Source organism: Gadus macrocephalus, chromosome 4 (genome assembly GCF_031168955.1).
Source record: "Gadus macrocephalus chromosome 4, ASM3116895v1".
Taxonomy (NCBI): Eukaryota; Metazoa; Chordata; class Actinopteri; order Gadiformes; family Gadidae; genus Gadus; species Gadus macrocephalus.
In genome coordinates, this window is record NC_082385.1 from 11,518,699 (window position 1) to 11,533,985 (window position 15,287).

The 15,287-nt window shown below is 46.1% G+C and overlaps 1 protein-coding gene across 4 annotated transcripts in view; it reads right to left on the minus strand.

Annotated features, from left to right (window-relative positions):
• LOC132456046 (patatin-like phospholipase domain-containing protein 7) overlaps positions 1 to 12,959 on the minus strand; it is a 32,867-nt gene extending 19,908 nt beyond the window's left edge. Inside the window, exons 1-19 of one of the 4 annotated variants that reach the window (XM_060050204.1) lie at positions 12,816 to 12,959; positions 12,319 to 12,370; positions 12,111 to 12,185; positions 11,589 to 11,676; positions 11,264 to 11,346; positions 10,849 to 10,949; positions 10,610 to 10,750; positions 9,941 to 10,100; positions 9,443 to 9,523; positions 8,944 to 9,072; positions 8,406 to 8,486; positions 7,575 to 7,698; positions 6,714 to 6,779; positions 5,871 to 5,950; positions 5,432 to 5,587; positions 5,089 to 5,166; positions 1,953 to 2,158; positions 1,406 to 1,537; positions 764 to 887 (exon numbers count right to left, since the gene is read on the minus strand). In XM_060050204.1, the coding sequence (XP_059906187.1) occupies positions 764 to 887; positions 1,406 to 1,537; positions 1,953 to 2,158; positions 5,089 to 5,166; positions 5,432 to 5,587; positions 5,871 to 5,950; positions 6,714 to 6,779; positions 7,575 to 7,698; positions 8,406 to 8,486; positions 8,944 to 9,072; positions 9,443 to 9,523; positions 9,941 to 10,100; positions 10,610 to 10,750; positions 10,849 to 10,949; positions 11,264 to 11,346; positions 11,589 to 11,676; positions 12,111 to 12,185; positions 12,319 to 12,369 (1,956 nt within the window). In that variant the 5' untranslated portion in view covers position 12,370; positions 12,816 to 12,959. Of the gene's footprint in view, positions 1 to 763; positions 888 to 1,405; positions 1,538 to 1,952; positions 2,159 to 5,088; positions 5,167 to 5,431; positions 5,588 to 5,870; positions 5,951 to 6,713; positions 6,780 to 7,574; positions 7,699 to 8,405; positions 8,487 to 8,943; positions 9,073 to 9,442; positions 9,524 to 9,940; positions 10,101 to 10,609; positions 10,751 to 10,848; positions 10,950 to 11,263; positions 11,347 to 11,588; positions 11,677 to 12,110; positions 12,186 to 12,318 lie in introns of all 4 variants that reach the window. The other 3 variants (XM_060050205.1, XM_060050202.1, XM_060050206.1) reach the window with 3 other exon arrangements.
• Positions 12,960 to 15,287: the final 2,328 nt, after the last annotated feature.

The following is a 15,287-nucleotide window of genomic DNA, read 5'->3' on the forward strand; positions in this document are numbered from 1 at the left end:
GGGCAGCAAAACTTGATTTGCGGCGCGGCATTTTCTGATTTGCGGCGCGGCATGCCCGTGCCCGCTGCCGGGCACGGGCGGAGGGCGCGTTCACGTATTTTGCGGCACGGCAAATGCTGCTCGAGTTGAAATATTTCAACTTTTGCCGCGCCGCAAAACCTTGCCGCGCCGCAAAACTTGATTTGCGGCGCCGCAAAACTTCGGCAGCAACGCGTTCGGGCAGCAAATGCATCTTTTGGTGTGAACGCAGGGTTACAGCAGAACTTCAGAGCCAGCTGTCCAACTATGTTACAGCAGAACCTCTGATCCGGCAGTCCTACTATGTTGCAGTAAATAATCTAGGGGGGGGGGTGGCACAGAGCCTGGGCAGGAAACCAATAACAAATGTATACCTTGTTACCTGTTTCGGAGAAGAAAACCTCTTCCAGAAGGGAATTTTAATAAGTGTGATTTTTCAATGTCCCGTCTACACAGTGTTGATTAGAATCCTTTGCAGACACCTTTCCATAGTCTGCTCCCGCTGGCCGAGTTTGTGTTCCCCAATTAGGCACCTACAGATCTCCGTCTACAGCCATGTGATTGGTCAATACAAAGATGACGCAAAGAAACGATCTGTCCCACTGAGTTCAATCAGATTGGAGCTCGCCTGCCATCAGATGATTCATGGAAAGTCCAAACTTTCATCTAAACTTCAGATGATTCATCTAAAGCCTGCGTTGGGAGAACAGTAACCCATCACCAGGTTTTTGTTTCATGCGGTTACCACGCCGATGAGGTCTCCCCGTCCGTACTCCCCCGTCAGCTCCTTCTTGCCGTCGTCCTTCTGGATGACAGAGCGCAGGCGTCCGCTCAGCACGATGTAGGAGCTGTCCGACTTCTCTCCCTGCCTGAGGCACACACACACACACACACACACACACACACACACACACACACACACACACACACACACACACACACACACACACACACACACACACACACACACACACACACACACACACAATTAGAAATCGTTCGTTTTCCAACTGATCATTTGAAATTACCAAACATAAAACAAATCAACAAAAAGTATCAAAAAAAATGTTCAACTAATAAGAATAAGGAATATAAAATCAACAAAACAAAAGCCAAAAACGTCATTCAAGGAAATGTATCTGAATCTAAAGACTGGCACAAATAATTGTGTACATGTCCCAGTGGGACCACCTTGAGGACATGATACAGTAGATTCTCTGGATAAACGTGGCAAACAAACCAAAAAGGTGTATCCATTATCCATTTCTTTTTTTTACGATATGCCTCGCCTGGAGAGCGTTGAACGAGGACACTTGCGAGCGACTGAAACTAGGTGAACCGTGTCCACCCAGGGCGAGGCGTGGAGAACGCCGAGCGGCGGGCCTACCTGTAGACCGCCCTGCCGGCCTCCACCGCCACCCAGTCCAGGGCGAAGTCGATCTGCCGCACGAAGGGGGACATCCTGCGGACCACCGTGTGGGCGATGTTCAGCAGCACCTTGGGCTCCACCCGCATGATCCTGCACACACACACACACACACACACACACACACACACACACACACACACACACACACACACACACACACACACACACACACACACACACACACACACACACACACACACACACACACACACAGTAACATTACATTAACTTTACTTGACCACTATGCAATTCAATTTATATAGTGAACTCTACTAGATTTAAATTTAACTAAAATTATCAAAATATAGGATGACATCAATATACGGATGATGAATAGAACTGTCGTCATCGTGTTTCATTAAAGAAAAAAGGAAGTTGAATACGATCCAGAATACTACAGAACCCCCACGGCTGACATGTTGTGATCCCAGTGGCGGTGTTCACTTTACGGTCAATGTGTGTAAGCCTGGTGTGTGTGAGTCAGGGTGGGTGTCTGTATCTTTACTCATAGAAGTGGCTCTTTGAGATGGCGAGGAAGCGACAGTCCCGCTGGGCGCGCACGGTGAAGATGAGGGGCTCCCCTGTCAGCACGGCCAGCTGGCCCACCAGCTCCCCGGGGAAGGTGACGAACAGACACGACTCCTCCTCGCGGTCCACCATCCGCTGGAACACGTGCAGGGAGCCCGAGATCACAAACTGGATGCTCACCTCCTGGGGGGCCGAGACGGAGAGACAGGGTGGGAGAGAGGGAGAGAGAGAGAGAGGGATAGAGAGGCGGATAGAAAGAGAGAGAGAAAGGGAGAGAGGGATAGAGAGTGAGAAAGGGAGAGAGGGATAGAGAGTGAGAAAGGGAGAGAGGGATAGAGAGAGGGAGGGACCGAGACAGAGAGAGGGAGAGACAGAGATGGAAATAGTGATAGTGAAAGACAGAGAGAGATAAACACAGAGATAAACAGAGAGAGTGAAAGAGATAAAGATGGAGAGACAGAGAGAGAGGGATAGACACACAGACAGACACACAGACAGAGAGACGGAAGAAAAGAAACAGAGAGGGAGAAACAGGGGGAAGTAAAGGGATGATATGAGAGAGAGAGAGAGAGAGAGAGAGAGAGAGAGAGAGAGAGAGAAAAGATTGAGAGAGTGAGACGGGCGATGAGAGGGAAAGCAAGACAGAGAGAGAAGGGGAGTGAGGACATGAGAAAGCAATCATTAAAGTGATAAAAAAAAAAAGACCCACAGTCCATTACTTGATCATGTGACACATGTGAGGAAAGAAGGAAGGAGTTTATCAGATGGAAGAGATTTGATAGAAGTGTGGCCTGAAATATGCAGCCATTATCTTAACTCCCTAGAATTCTAAATTGTCAGCCCTGAATACTGATAGGGAAATGCACACGCTATTGACTCACTGGTCAGGACTGAAGCTGAGGGAATGAGGTCATCACCCGCTGTGTTTAAACCTGGAAGGATTCATTTTAGTTGTGGAACAGGGTCATCACCGGGGAGATAGTCATTCATGAGAGCTGAGCCATACACCTGGCTGTGTGCCAGCCTCATAAACTGCTTAGAGAGGGAATCAATTAATGAAATAAAACCCCTGCGACGCCAACCAAATAAGTTCTTCAAAAGAATATTAAGATGCGTGTGGCTTCGAGGACATGAAGGATTCTCTGAGCGCATTTTGGTGCTCAAGCGAAAACACACTTAAGTCACAAAACCGATTGGCAATTTTCTGTTGAACAGATTCCCATTAGGACTTTTTGGGGGCACTCAGAAAGAAGCCATTTTGCACCAGGGTGCCATGATTCTCCATACAGCAGATATAGAAAGCAAATTAGTAGAGTGCATGTGGGCATTGAGTGGCCTTGATTTAAAAGTCGAGAGCACACTCAAATATTTGCCCCAAATGGTACAAATAAAAGAACAAAGAAAAATCTAAAGACAAAGGCCGTTGATGGCGCCCCCTCAGTCCAGACCGTATGAAATCAATCCCACAGAATCGCCTTCCTCTCAGCACATGAGACGGATGCAATTATGAATGCTATATCTATATGAAATATATCCAGGTCTGTTGTGACACAAACAAACCAACTGCTGTGCTTTAGCCTCAATTCAATCCTCACACAGGCGGCAAAGGGAGGTTCAACCTTGACAGTACTTTATACTCACTCTTTCACACACACACACACACACACACACACACACACACACACACACACACACACACACACACACACACACACACACACACACACACACACACACACACACACACACACACACACACACACACACACACAATTCTTTACGTTTACTGCCTCAATTCCCCTACATCTCCACTCCCTTGCCCCTCCCTCCCTCCCTCCCTCCCTCCCTCCCCTTCACCTCCACTCCCTTGCCTTGCCTCTCCCTCACCCCCTCCCCTTCACCCTATCCTCCCCTCCCTCTCTGCAGTAGGTGGACTGACAAACGGGGCCTTGAGACGACATAAATGCAGTATTTATTCTGTACTGTACTTTACACGCTGTATTTATACCATAGTGACACCAGTGAAGCCCATTATTTTCTAGTCTCCTGCAGTGAACAAACAGCGAACAATTAATAAATGCTTTGGGTCTAAACATAACCGTTTAAACATCGGCTGCCAACCGAGCAAGCCTGGAGGGAAAGAACGAACATGAGAACAAAAGTCAACTCCAGTTCTTAAAAGTGTGCACACATTCACTTCTAAATAACTTATTCTTCCTAGTTTTGCTGAGACTATACTGAGAAGATAACCACATGAACCTGTCCCAACGATACAACAATCCTCATCATTCTCATCATGTTCACGGTTCCATTTGGAGTTACATGTGGTACGTCAGAGTAGACACACCCTATTATCGCTGTAATTGGAAGACTAAAAGCTAACCTCAAGCGACCTTGGGTACCTTGAAAGGCGCTATTTAAATTGAATTTATTATTATTTATTATTATTAAACTGCAAAAAAACCTACAAAGTACTTTTGTCATCGTGATTTAGATTTGTCCTTTGGTCTTACCAAAGCAAAATGCACATAACGTCCTTTCCCCAGGTAAAATGGATTAGCGTAATCCCCAGCAACGTTTGATGGGACTAATTACTTGTTTTTTTCAGGGAAAAACTTTTTTGGGGGGGGGGTCGCAATCTTTTGCATCTTCTAGTTTAATTTGATTCAAATAGATAGGGTACAGCTATATATTTGCCTCTAGTGACTAGCAAACAGTGAGAGTGGCTCTGAATCATGAAGAATCACACCACGATTGCTACAGTCACAGTCCCGCCCCAAAATGACGAGATGGCAACAGGGAGGGCCGTTCTAATCGGATCTGGAACTCACACGAGAGTGGAGTTGCTATGCGACATGGGGGTTGAGATGGAGGTTAATATTAGGTTGTTTGCAGTCATGTGACACTCAAGCCTCACAAACTACAGATAGCAGGGCAGGAGGTGGAACAGCGAGCGTGAAGCGGCGGTACTCGGTTTATATTAACAGTGTGGAACAAAATCTTCCAGAAAGTAAAACAAAAACATACATTGGAATGGATTCGTATTTTTTATAAAAAAGCTACTAGGCCGGACGTCGACTCTAAAAGGACCAATGAGAGGGGGAGGCTCTGACCTGGTCCCCCTGATGAGCCACCACAGACCCGGCCTCTACGTGGTGGAGGGTGACCCGGTTCTCCAGCAGACTGGGGTCCTACAGCAGAGGAAACAATGAAAAAATACTGAAAATCCAAGACAGACAACTTTTTTGGGGGGCTATTGATGTGTGAAGTGTGAAATAATGAGTAAATGAGAGAGAAGTGAAAGGGAATCGATAAAACATGATTGATGCTTAATGTCCCCCACGTTCATTTCTCAACTCAAATGATGGTAATCGGTTTCACGCCTGGCCGAACAAGGGTCCCTTTCACATCACAATGGATTTTATTTAGGGCGTTTTACAACCTCCATCCTTGTACCTGCAGCTGAAAGATGCCCAGGAGGTCTCTCTTGGCCGCCTCAAAGACCTCCCTGCTGCTGTAGACGTCGTCAGAGCGCCCCCTGCTGCCCGAGTAGAGGAACGCGTCCGCCAGGGGTCCGTCCGTGGGCCCGCTCTTCTTGGGAGTGCTGCGGGACTGAGGAGGTACGGGGGACCAGTTTATATTGAGCCTTGTGCCGAAATTACTGCTCGAGAATGTGTGATCTTTACCAAATAATAAGTTCAGCAATCGCTCGTGAGTGATCTAATTATATTTGTCAACCTTATACTGGATTGAATTTGTGTGAGCAATGTGATAAGATCGCACACTAAGCTACAAGGCTATTAGTCGAAGGATGGTCTTAACGTGACGTGTGCGGAGGGCAGCGGGTCGTCAGAACGTGTAAAGGGGGCAGCGATGGGGCGGAGGAGGCTCCTACTTTATATGAGGTGGATGACGGTTCATCGCTGGCGCCTTTGGACCCGTCAGAGTCCAAGCCCGCGTCGTGACCGGAAGACGCTGTTCACAGAGCAGAGCGTTAATGCACACACACCTTTGACCTTTGACCCGGAGCACAACCACGCTCTTGAATTTATCTGCATTTCAAATCTGACATTTCAGTTGGCATCATCAGCGCAGTAACATTATCATCTTCATCATTATCAGTATCATCATCAGCATTGCTTCAATTGGAATTACCATTTCAACATTTTAACTGATTGCAGAGAAGAAAGTAAATTATGAATACAGACTGGTTTCCTATCGGGCTTGTAAATCAGAATGAATCAAGGGATTTTTTGTTGGAGATATACCGTAACCCAGACTAATGAACACTTTGTTTTGCTAGCAAGAGTTAGCCGCGGCAGTTTCAAGTACAATGTCTCGCCATAATGACATTCATTTCCCTATTAATCACTAAAGAAGGACCAAGAAAACATTACTACCAACACCAATAACGAATACATTCCAAGGCTCCTATGCAACCAAATTGGAGGCAGTCACTGCGGTACGACCTCACAATGTACAAGTCCTACGAACCAGTGGGAGTCTTTGAGGGTACGGATGAGGGGTAACACAGTTCATTCAATAGAAGCCGAGTGAACATGCTGGTGTCCAACGTGACCGTTTAATCACACAAGTGCTGACACCCAAGTCAGTTATGTGAAGGTGTTGAACCACTGCGTGGGACCCGAGCCCCAGTACCTCTGTACCAGTAGTTGAGGCTCCAAGAGCCCCTTGCTCATAGGTTTTGAACAGCCAAAGCACCCCGGGCCTTCCTCACCTGTGCTGTCAAACGGGAAGGTGATGGAGCGCCTCTTCCTGTGTGGATTAGTATCCTGTCCGCCATCTATCAAACAGAACAGGGGGAAAAGGGCAGAATAAGATCATCTTCTCGTTCTTGTTGATCAACACACAAGCCTACATTCATATGTAGGCTTGTGTGTTGAGCTAACCAGGTCAGGTGAGTGATTCCCAATCATTGGAACCAGTAGCCTAGGGCAGTGTTTTTCAACCTTTGGTACGTGTGCGGATGTCAGCTGGTCTTTCAATTGTTTTCCACCTGCTATGGTCTTTTTGTGTTAAAGGGGCGCTGGCACTATTTGCTCACTCACTGGATATGTATATATCTCTTTTTAACTATTTGCATATTAGGTGTTCCATCCTTGAAGACAATCTAGTGGCACACTGCCCTAGGGTCCATGAGCAGGTTGCAGGCGGTATGATTGGTTGAAACAACACAGACTTTCAATTAATCCAAGAGTAAGGAACCACTAGCCTAGGTAAAGCTGGTCGATCTTTGGAAAAACATTAATCTTGATTATTTGCTCCAAGATTGAGTTCAGGATTATACAGCCGATTATGCATTGATATAATGGCTTATTAAGGATTTGAATGGAATTTTTGGCACTGAATGCTTCGATATCTCTCGCAACAAGTAAATACAAATTTGGTTTTCTCCAAAATTGGAAAAACACATTTCTAAACAGTTCTACTTTAAATCGTGGGAAGCTTAGAGCGTCATCAAAGTTCACAGAATCGACCAGCCCCAGACCCAGGGGATGTGCGACCCAGAGCCAGCTCGTAAGTGCTGGATACATGCACGGGGTCTATGTGCTCATACATGAACAGAGGATCCACAGACCTGCTTCAGGGAGGGCCTCTGTGGAGCCGGGGGTGTGGGGGTCGGGGCGGCGGGAGATCTTGCTCGGGCTGGCCTCGCCCCCCGTCAGCCTGCTCAGGTTGGAGAGGAGCACGGCCTGCCGCTCCTGGCGGGGCACAAGGTACAATAACCAACAGGAGGACCACCCGGGTTGGTGAGGTGGTGTCCTTTAGTGTCCTTTGACTCTAGTTAGGATGGTTATCATGAGGGGTGAGTGAGTGACATTTTTTAATCAATGTGTCAACTTTCGGGGGTCAACCAGTTTACCCTGGATGCAAACATACGGTCAGCGTCATGGAGATTTAAACAGGAATCGGATTACACTGACATTTTGAGAATGGACCTTCAAGAGATGCCTAAAACGGTATTGACATCATTTGCAGAGAAGAAAAAATGCTTAGGGCCCAGTTGAAAGAAAATAAACACCTGCATTCCCTTAAAAGAAAAACAATATTAGCTCTGGCTTCGAGGCAGAAACTCTCTCTGTGTACCAGATATAGTATAGTACAGCACCACACCCCAGGACCTCTTCCCACTGAAGAGGAGGGTCTATTTCTATTTATTTTGCTTCTGGTTTCACGCTGTGGCCCGGGGTAGCTGATTGTGTTTGAAAAATACGAGGAAAAGACTGGATCAACAAAGTCCTGACTGGGATCTCCCATGGGTGGGCCTCCACCCTCCCCCCCCCCCCCCCCCACCCCAAGCACTTCAAGGTAACATTCTAGGAATGTGTCACAAAGAGAAAATGTCTTCAGCCCCCTTCAGCTAATCCTCATGCAACACGTGAAGTCAAAAGGTGTGTATGTGTGTTACCGGATTGAAGAGTTCAGTGGTGAGGCCCAGGTAGTTATGCAGTGCCAGGAAGGTGACCCTCTGAAGGCGAACCATAATGATCTACAAGTCCAACAGGGCAAGCCAATAAAGAAATCAAAACATTTGAGTACACGAACCCAAACGCTTAAAAAGTCTAGTAATATAAAAAACATAATGTTACACAACAATAAATATGTACTATGTCACTTTATCACTACATCCAAAACAGGTCAAATGTTTTTTCATCATTCTTGGTGTTGCATTCTTTAAACAATACACACATATCATGTAAATGGTTTCTTGATGTTTAATGCAGATTTAATACACATATCATGTAACAGGCAAATGATGTGTAGTGCAGCTTTAAACACCTATATACACATGTCTTGTAACGGGTTATGGATGTGCTGCTTTCCCCCTGTCTAGATAGACTGTATACAGTAACTGATGTTTTAGTGCAACTTTAATCCCGTCCAGGTTGATGACATTACTGAAGTATAGCGCAGCCTTAAACATGTGCAGGTGGATTAGGGGTTACCTGAATGACGCGGACAAGCGTCTCGGGGTACTTGTCGAACACAGACTGAAAGGCCGACGCAGGCAGACGCAGTACGGTGGAGCGGGAGGCGGCTCTTACCAACACCGTCTTAAAGGGAGCAGGGTAACCCTGGAAGAACGAGGAAGGTGACCAATTGTGACTGTTGACTTATAGTTCAGCTCGATTCCTACAGGGTTTTACCGGATTAGAAAATCAGCCTCACGGGTGATGTGTCGTCTGTGACGCGCTACGACCGCCAAGTTAAATTGGGTCAGAAAAATAACAAATGTTCCCCTGTTCCTTGATTTGCAGTTCTCCAAGTCTACGCATCCGCCCCCAACCCCAACGAAATAGTCACACTATCCAATTAGAAAGATAGTGGTCTGGAGACAATTGGAATATGAAGCAGCTTAAGTCTCAGAGAACAGGTCAAAGGGTCAAAGTGGAAGAGGCAGGGCAGTGGCTGGGGTGTGCAGACGCTGAGGGAGAAGAGTCTCACCGTGATGATGTCCAGGATGCTCAGCAGACTGTGCACACTGTCACCAGGAAGAACCTCCTTCACCACGGGCTCTGTGCCATCCTGGGCCAAACCAAACAGAAAAGCACCTATTACGATGATCCCTGGATGGCTCCAAGGATAGTGCAGTGAATGCAGGGCAGTAAATGTGTGTTTAATTGACATCACATGGTGGCTTTAATACGCGTTAGGCTTTATGTCAGATAATGAATGCCTGTGGATTAGTGGTTTGTGGTCTGCAGTGTATAGATCAAGCATTTGTGCCTAATGAGGGAAGACACACTTCTGCATTTTGTTCAAATGTCCCCCATGAGCAAGGGATGCTTTTCCTGTTTCTGAATTGGAATAATCCAAAATGTTTATTCATTCATTAACTAATTTATTTATTTATTATACTTGCATGCATAAAGTTATTTCCAAAAACGTTTGAAAGCTGTGAAAAAGAATGAAGAAGAATTAAGATTTTTCACGTCTACATACGTTCTCATGAATGAGGAGCTCCAGGCGGCCATCTTGGACAACATAGATGCTGTCGTCATCGTCTCCCGGTCGACAAAGCTCCTCCCCCTCCTGCAGCTCAATCAACACCATGTGACGACAGAGCTCCAGGAAAAGAGGCTTCTCAAAGTGACCCAGCACTCTTTAAACATCATGGGGGAAAAACAAAATGCATTGCGTTGTTATTCACCAAATCCTACACATAAGGGTGGAAAGCATTTCACTTTTTAGGTTTGGCTATGTTCAATTTTGGACTTGATGCAATTATTACCATTAGTTCACCTTTAAAAATATGTTTGATACTAGGCCAACTAGAATAGGATCAACATCATAAATTAACTAAACACACACAAACAGGTTCACGTGTCATGGATGAGTGATGATGCAGAACGTTCACTTGTGAAAGATCAGTATAGGCTATTTTATATCAAGTCACTTAAAAAGGTGCTTTAGGTACGATTTGGGAGTTGAAGAGAGAGAGCGACAGCAGAGAGAGCACAAACCAATCAGTCCCCTCCTTCTAGGATCAATGTCCACAGTCACACACACACACACACACACACACACACACACACACACACACACACACACACACACACACACACACACACACACACACACACACACACACACACACACACACACACTTACCTGACATTCTTCAGCATATAGAGGACCTCTGACGGTAGGTTGGAGCTTTGAACGTCAAACTCTGTGAGGTCGGCTTCCAGGAGGGAGGGAGGGGGCTCCTTGGGCTGTAGAGTGGGTGGATCCTTGCGAATTCGGAGGATTCTGTCAAAACAACACGCACACATATCACACACAAGATCTTGTGGATTCACGTACACACGAGGCCGGACGAGCCCAAGGTGTGGCTACGAGGAACATACTTGCGAGCTATGCTAAGCACTTTGGTCCTTTTGCGTATGCGCTGAGGTTGCTTAGACGTGGAGGTCGTGGCACCGGGGGTCGTGGCGGACAGCGTCTGAACCTGCGTCACAAAAGAAAACACACATTCAGCGGAAAATAGGAAAAGCCCAGAAGAGTCCTCCGCACAGCTGTTTACATGAGACGTAGTAGAGGGAAGCATAGATCAGAAGCTACATAAAAAACAATATGCAAATCAGCCAAATAATTTATTCATAATTTGATCAGCAGACGGCTTGAGCAATGCATTTGGACCGTTCTTTCATCAAACAAGCATTGACAAGCAAACAAAATAATGCTACAATAAGGGATGACAAATAAAAAAGCTTAAAATGCATCTTCTGAGGACAAGAGAGAAAGAGAGTGTAGCAAATCTACCTTTCGCATGATCTTCCTTCCGTAGAAGAGCACTTTGTCCCTTTTCCTGAAGCGGTAATGGGGCACACCAGGCTGCCGCTCACCTACATCAAGAAAACAACAAGAAAGAGCCTTTGCTGCTTTGCTTTTGCAATTGTAGGCACATTTCCGCTGCATAGCTCCATGGAGGTATGCGCCGGTACGTCACTTGTGTAGCCCACAACGGCCACTGTCGTAGGCAACAGACAGCCCTGCGAACTACGTCTTTACCACCGCTGTCACCGGCTAATTTAAGCAGACAGCAAAAAACAAAATGGACATTATATATAGAGAGAGGGAGACCCACGGGCCAGCTTGTGTCTTCTGTAGAGGAAGAGGATCACCAGGCCAATCAGAGACACAGCCACCGCCGCTCCAATCAGCACGCCGGTGAGCTGCGAGGACAAGACCAGATCCAGTGAGAGACCGGTCACAGGAAGACAACCATATAGGGGGCAGGAGGTTACAGGGACAAGCTTGTCTTGAAAAATCCTCATGGCCATAAACTCAATTGTCATAATGACATAGCTATAATTTGTATTAAGAAAATGGGTGTTTCTAATGGCATGCTGGAGAGGTTTTCCTTTCTTAATGTGTACAAACTATTCCTCTCCTTTTCTATGACTTGTGTATTTTGAGGAATACAACATCGATATAGAACCTGTCATTCTTTTTTGGGATGCACCAACTATCACACAAGTGACTGTAAACACCAAAACATTCTACTACAATTGTTGTGGTTGAGTTGTTCCGTTTCCTATAGCTGCTGTGCAATATGGATGACATACATTGTCCAAAATGATTCAATGTACATCAAAACATTACACACCATAGTTGTCTGCATCCTCTCCTCCACAAACATCTGCACCCTGGCTTTAAGTTCACTTCTGCTGTTTGCCCAAACCTGTAAAGATACAGCAATGTAGCGAATAAACCAACGAAATCCATATGTATTTGATTGCAGCTCACACTGTTGAGAAAAGACTAGTCATGATCCTAATGCAGTACTCTGGTTGCCTACAGTTAACGTTACTTACCGAACTCGTCCACCCACAGAGCTCCCCTTGCTCGCCATCCTGGCAGTTCATCCTATCAGACAAGAGGTTCAAACCTGGTTTGGTTGTGATCGTCGTCACCCACTGAGATACACAACGTTTAAACGTCCTTAGAGATCTCTAAACGTGCCGTGAGTGACACATTAACAGTGGAGCAACATACTCCAGCTTGACCGAGATGGTGGCGCTGGACCAGTGTCTTGTTGTTTTAGTCCGACTAGCCGGTGTTCGTACATAGGTCGCAAGAGAAACGGGTTGACGAGTAGCACATAGTTGGTTGCTTTCCTTCTCGGTAGTTTTGTTGGCAGTAGGAGCTCCTATACCAGCTGACTGTCTGGGCACAGTACTAGCTATGCTAACATATATCAGAGCTCAGCCAAATTGCCATATGTATTTTAGTAATAACACAAATACAACGATAGCATGCTATGCTACAAATGCAACCCTCAAGGTAACCTTTGCGAAGACTCTGTTGTTACCTTTTAGTCCGCGTGACCACAGATAGACAGCCCGGTAAAGACTTTCAATACACCATGAGTCAATACAAAGTTAGCAAGCTAGCATACAAAGTTGTTCAATGTAGATGCTGTCACTTTCTTTGCTCCGCCCACTTCCTCGAGTTAACCAATAGATGCCATGCGTATTCCTGCACTCTTGTCGGAGGGGGCAGGATCATGAAGATCATAGCGTTATACCGGTTTAGAAAACGCAGTTTCCGGTCTCGTAATTCCTGTGAGATGTATATGCCGGTTAACAGTCCTCAGAACGATTAACCTGACCTTAATAATCACAACAAAGACAGGGAAAATAATTATGGAGTTTTTTTTTTTACGAATAATTCAACAAAACAACCGAAGCATCCAACGAAAACGGCATGTTTCTTTCAGAAATCCCTCCCTCTCTCGCCCCCAAAACCATGTAACGGAAAGTCCCGCCCCTCTCTCGTCGGAACGAGATGAACACGTATATTTGTCGGCCGGTCTTTTGTAATTTTGGATTCTGTTTACATCCACTGGAGTTAACTGTTTTACTCGTATGATCCTTATCTATCAAGAATCTATCGATCCCCTCCATCTCTCAGATCTGCTGTCCACTACCTGCTCCCTTGCCCCCTCCCCACCTCCCTGCGGAAGTCTTGCCTCCCTGTCATATGCCAATACCTCACTAACCTCTTAAATTCCTCACTGTCCCATTGAACCGTCCCCTCCGCTTTCAAAACTGCTGCAGTCACCCCAATCCTCAAAAAACCTGGTCTTGAGCCTTCCTGCTTTAACCACTATCGTCAATCTCCAAATGCCCCTTCCTCTCAAAAACCCTGCCAGACAACTCCTAACCGACCTGGATCACAATAACCCTCCAGTCCAGATTCCAGACCCTCCACAGCACAGAAACCACACCCCTCAAAGAACTCAATGACATCCTCCGCCACCTAGAGTGCAGCTTTCGGCTTCAACGCCATGAGCCACAACATCTTGCTCACTAGCCTATAGGAGACCTTGGTATTGAAGGCCCTGCACCCAGGACCAGCTGGCTCCGGTTCTACCTTTCAAACAGATCACACTTCATCTCTATTCATAACCACTCCACTGTCTCATCCACAGACACACAAGGCGTTCCCCAGGGCTCTGTACTTGGACCATTCCTCCATAGATATACATCCTCCCTCTCAGACAGATTCTCCGCCATTTCACCCTGGAATTCAACTGATATGCTGATGACATTCAGATATGCCTCAGCGCCAAATCCCCCCCACAAGCCACCCCTCTCTCTCACATCGACTCCTGCCTTTCTACCACCTTTAAAATATTGCAAAGATCAGGCCCTCCTTCACATGCATTGTTGCTGACACCCTGATCCACATCATCACCTCATACTGTCCTGACTAGTTCAACTCGCGTCTCTGGCATCAATGTTCAATCACTCAACTCCAACCGGTCCAGAATGCATCCGACCACTAACTCACACCAAAAATCCTGGCACCACATCGTCCCTCCACTGCATGGTGTCCTGTTTCCCACCGTATCAACTCCGAGATCCGACAAAGCCCTTCCCAAACTGGCTCCTCCATATCTCAGTGACATCCTCTCCCCCTACCAACCCCCCTCAGTCCATCACATCCACCTCAGCCAGCCTTCTCTCCACACCCCAAGCCCAAACTTCACCGTTTTTGGGGACAGAGCCATCTCCAGGGCAGCTCCCCGGCTCTGGAACTCCCTCCCCTAGACATCAGAGACTCAGAGTCCCTCCCGGTTTTAAATCCTGCCTCAGGGAGACCCAACTATTCTCAACTGCCATCTCTTAGCCCTGCCCCTCCCCCATCCACCCCCTGTGGTGTTTGTGCTGCCTGCCTGTTGTCTCGTTAACAAACACCGTCCCTCATTGCAAAAGCGTCTTTGACTTTAATAAAAGTGCTTACATAACATCCATTAATGATTGTGTTCAATTCACTTAAAGAGCACACAAATGCAAACATGAAGTGTTTTGACTTGACACCTTCCTGGAGACAATTTGAATAGAATCCACCCTAAGCAAACAGATCTATGATTTCATTCATTTAATGACATTGACTTATCTCTCTGTGGCAGTTGGTACATAATCTTCACAGTGCCCTACTGTAAAGTGTAATCTTTTATCATATGAAGATACATCAGAAACACTATTTTAGAACTTTTCGCAATTTTTTGCAATCCAATTGAAATGTTCAGATATTTCACATAGCCTACATATAATGAATGCTTAGCTCAGATGTCAAAATAGATAGATTTATGAGAGGAAGAATTGTATTAAAGGGGTCACCATTCAAACGTGAAGAAACCTATCCCAAACCATTATAGACAACAAATCTCCAGAAGGCATAGCAGTGGCGCCTCAAAATCCCTATTACTAATTGGCTCATAGCTATTGAACACTTGATTGATTTGAATCAACCAATTATAAAACAGCGAATCGGA